The following is a 3,928-nucleotide window of genomic DNA, read 5'->3' as shown; positions in this document are numbered from 1 at the left end:
TCCTTATGGTGCAGTCAAAGTTGCAGTTCTGTCCTTTTACGGTTATCACAAAAAGACTCACAAAAAACCTCTAAGACATTCCAGTATTTGTGTTTTGTTGTTGTTATGGCTCCCTCGACAGGAAGGGAAGTGAAAGTGGGCTGCTCCAGTTTTTTTTTTTAAATGTTGAAACAAAAAGCAGTTTAGTCGCCTTTAAGAGTTCATTTTTCTGTGCAAAACACCAAGACAGCCACAATACTACAGCAAACAGTAAATATATATGCATTAAAAAAAGATTTAAAATAGCTTTTTATTTGCAAAATTTAAAAATCAAAAACAACTACTCAGAATTGGGCTCCTTCTTCTTTTTTCTTGAGCCTTTCAAGTGAGTCCCAGACTCTGTTCTTTCTCTGCTCTGTTCAGTTTGTTGCGTCAACCATTCTCTCTCTAGCTGCCTCAGCATGTCTGGAGTGAGAAGTCCCTGCTGCACCAATCTGGAAGCAAGGGTTATCTTCCCAGGGCTGGCAGGCTCAGCACTTTTGCTCCCTGCAGTCTTGGTGACGCGCGTCCTTCTAGCCTGGCCCGTTGAGGCTCCTGACAAAAGGGCAGGGGTCCCTGAGGCCGAGTTCTCCAGATTCAAAAGCTTACGTGACTCAGAAATTTTAATCAGTTTGGTAATGTTGTGTACCCCATCTTGGATTATGCTGTCCAGCTCTTTCTGAAGGTCTCGAATAAGAATGGCATCTGGAAACATATCCATAAATCGATAGCTGGGAAAAAGACAAAGCACATTACAGCAACAGTTCTAGACTAATTTCAATGATATGCCTACACCTCTTGGTTAATTCTAAGTCTTTTCCTTCTGTAAATTCTGTCTAGTACCCTTGCTCAATCTTTATTTTTGCCCCAGCATACCTGGGGACCAACACTGTACTTCAAGGGATGCTGATACACTTTCCTAGGCCTGTCAAGTGTCACACAAGGGATTGCCTCCAAGCTCTGCTATAATGCAAAATCTAGTACATATCTGGGACTGGCTTGAGATCCATATTTCTAAAAAGCTTCCAGGTGACACCAAGCTTCAGCTAAGGTCCCCTCTGAGTAAAGGGTCTCACTGGGCTATCTTAATGAAAATTCTAAGAACTCCTCAAATTATTTTTGGAATGGGTATAAACCAGGGTCAAATGCCTTTATGGAAAGTAAACAGAGTATTTTGCAAATACATTTCTAGTTTAAAAGAGAAACACACACACACACACATACACACCCCTTAGTTTGCTCTATTAGAAAACTGGAGGGGCCTGCCGGTTAACTCAGTTGTTTAAGCGTCTACTCAGGCAAATGCAGTCAGACGCAGGCACAGGACACCCTGGTTTGATTTCCACCTCCACCTGCCTTACCAGACCCACCCTTAAGGCAGCCTGAGCCAGTCAAAAAAAAAGAAAAGAAAAGTGGAACAGGGGCTGGGGATTTGGCTCAGCGGTAGAATGCTTGCCTAGCAAGTTGGAAGCTCTGGGTTCGGTCCTTGGCACCAAAAACAAAAAATAACCGCCCCCCCAAAAAAAACCCTACCCCTAGAAAAGTGGAATAAATAAAAGAGAAAGGTTGGTACCTTAGCCACAGGTAAAGATCTAAGACATCATGGACAGCTTCCAGATCCATGAGGTCCTTAATGTTCTTTGGGGGACATAACGGCCATTTGATGTATCGGCGTAACCATGCAAAGGTCATGGGCTCATTCCTGCTATACTGCCTGGCAAACTGAAAGAAAAAGCAGTAAGAGGTTTAAAAGACTAACCAGAATTCCCTTAAGTCTGTGGTTAGAAAGAAAAAAGCATAACAAAATATTATGTTTCAATGAACAGGCTGGGTCTGGAATGGTGGTGCACACCTGTGATCCCAGCACTTGGGAGGCTGAGGCAGGAGGACTGCTTTGAGTTCAAAGCCAACCTGGGCTACAAAGTGAGTTCAAGATCAGCCTGAACTACACAGAGAAGCCCTGTTTCAAAAAGACCAAAAAAAAGAGAGAGAAAGAGAAAAAGACTGATTTATTTCCTGCTTGGTATGTTCATATATATATATATATATATATATATATTTATATATATATTGTTGTTCCTATATTTTTTTTAAAAAAACATTTAATTCCTTGAAAGGATATTTTTGGAGGTTTTTAAAACAAAAAATAATGACTTCCTTGTTTTTTCAAGGCCAGGACAATATGCTATGTCTCAAAAGTTGTATAAAGACTAATTTTCCAGAGCCTGAGTCTTCTCATTGTCACTTTTGAGTATTTGTCATTGTGATGTACGGGCAAGTCGATCCTGAAGACTCCCAGATCTGCTTATTATGTCACAGTCCTATAGCTTCAAAGATGAGCCTGCTTTTCTTCTCCATGCCCACCCTCAATATGAAGAGCTCTGAAGTGGCTTGGCACAAAGCTGATCATAAGTCAGTGCTGACTGCCTCCTAGGAGCTCTGTGGTCAGGCCACCGTCCTGTGCCCCAGCTTTCCCATCAATAACGTGAGACCACCGTGCCCCCACGCTGAACCACAACACACAGCTGAGAAGCACATTGTGAAAACCATGTTGCACCCCAGAAGACGCAAGATGTTCTCCTACAGCACCCACAAAGATAGGAATACAACTGCATATAGGCCCTCAAGCAAGAAGCCTTTCCAATGTTTTATTTCCTAAGGGAAATTTTCTCTTTCTCTTTTTTTTTTAATTTATTTTATTTTATTGAAAAACAAGTATCATTGAGATAGTTTCAAAGTTGATTAATGGGACAGTTCAATGATTAATACATTGTACATTATCTTCTCATTGAATTAAGCGATAGTAGCTGTATATCTATCCTAACTATTCTGTATAAACAAATACAAAATGGTCCTTCCTTTGTATCCTCTTTTTTTGTTTAGTCCTGTCAGAGATGGGTATTCCACTGGCATCTAAGTACTATAGGTGCATGAATTCAGCAAAACAATCCAACACAGTCCAGCAGTTTACAATAGTAGTGGGTTATCTGCAGAAGTTGTTGACTTGAGCCTGGCTTTACTTTATACACCTCTTTTTATACTTTTCTGCTGGATGGTTAAGACCAAGATAAAGCGAGACCTACGTAACAAGAAATGTAACTTTTGCATCTGATAAGGTCAGTCAAGTACCCTCAGGATTTATCCTGTAACCCTGTACCACACTTTGTAGATCCTTTGTCAGTGTCAGCCATGTGGATGAGTCACAGCCATTGCTTGACCAATTTGTTCTCTATGAAAGCCTGAGAGAATGTTTTCTCTCCATGTGACTCTCCTTAGGCACACTCTGCATCATCGATCACTTTCCTCTGTGGCTCCATAATCTCCCTGATCAGAAAACTTGGGGCACAACTGAGTTACATGATGTTACAGTATAGGTTCTCCTATGTCCTCAGTCTTCACTAACCTTGAAAGGGTAAGGGCCAAAATGTTGGCTGTCCTTGCAGCCCTTCTTTTTCTCTAATTTTTGGTCTGCAAACTTACATTGTTAATCCTCCAAAAGAGAAGCTTATTATGACACTGCAACATATGCGGTTCAGTATCTCTTAATGCTTAACCTAAATGAGGCTACTATTTCAGAGAGGCGGGGTCATTTTAGACCAACTGTAGCTAAACAAGGCTATCTGTTTACTTAAGGAGTGTGCTAGGCACTGAACTCAGGGCCTCAGACACGCTGGGTGAGCATTCTATCACTGAGCTACATCTCCAGAAAGAGTGGTATGCTTTATTAAGTTTAGTCCGGTGTCTTCTGCTAAGTGTAATAAATGCCAAGAAAGTCACCACGAAGGATGAAACTGTGGCCATGCCAACTCGCTCAGCAGGACTGACTGCCAAGCATGTGCTCTCAGGTCCTCCTAGGTAAACACCTGCACATGGAAGACCTGAGACACATTACTGAGAGAAAAAGAGAAAG

The 3,928-nt window shown here is 41.5% G+C and overlaps 1 protein-coding gene across 1 annotated transcript in view; it reads right to left on the bottom strand.

The window, feature by feature from the left end:
- Positions 1-270: 270 nt before the first annotated feature.
- Positions 271-3,928, bottom strand: part of Supv3l1 (Suv3 like RNA helicase) — a 26,514-nt gene continuing 22,856 nt past the window's right edge. Inside the window, exons 14-15 of the mRNA XM_004623955.2 lie at positions 1,592-1,740; positions 271-749 (exon numbers count right to left, since the gene is read on the bottom strand). Coding sequence (XP_004624012.1) covers positions 320-749; positions 1,592-1,740 — 579 coding nt within the window. The 3' untranslated portion in view covers positions 271-319. The remainder of the gene's footprint in view (positions 750-1,591; positions 1,741-3,928) is intronic.

This window comes from Octodon degus, unplaced genomic scaffold (genome assembly GCF_000260255.1).
Source record: "Octodon degus isolate 3935 unplaced genomic scaffold, OctDeg1.0 scaffold00005, whole genome shotgun sequence".
Classification (NCBI taxonomy): Eukaryota; Metazoa; Chordata; class Mammalia; order Rodentia; family Octodontidae; genus Octodon; species Octodon degus.
The sequence above is the reverse complement of the archived record's forward strand: the minus strand, read 5'-3'. Positions and strand labels throughout refer to the sequence as shown.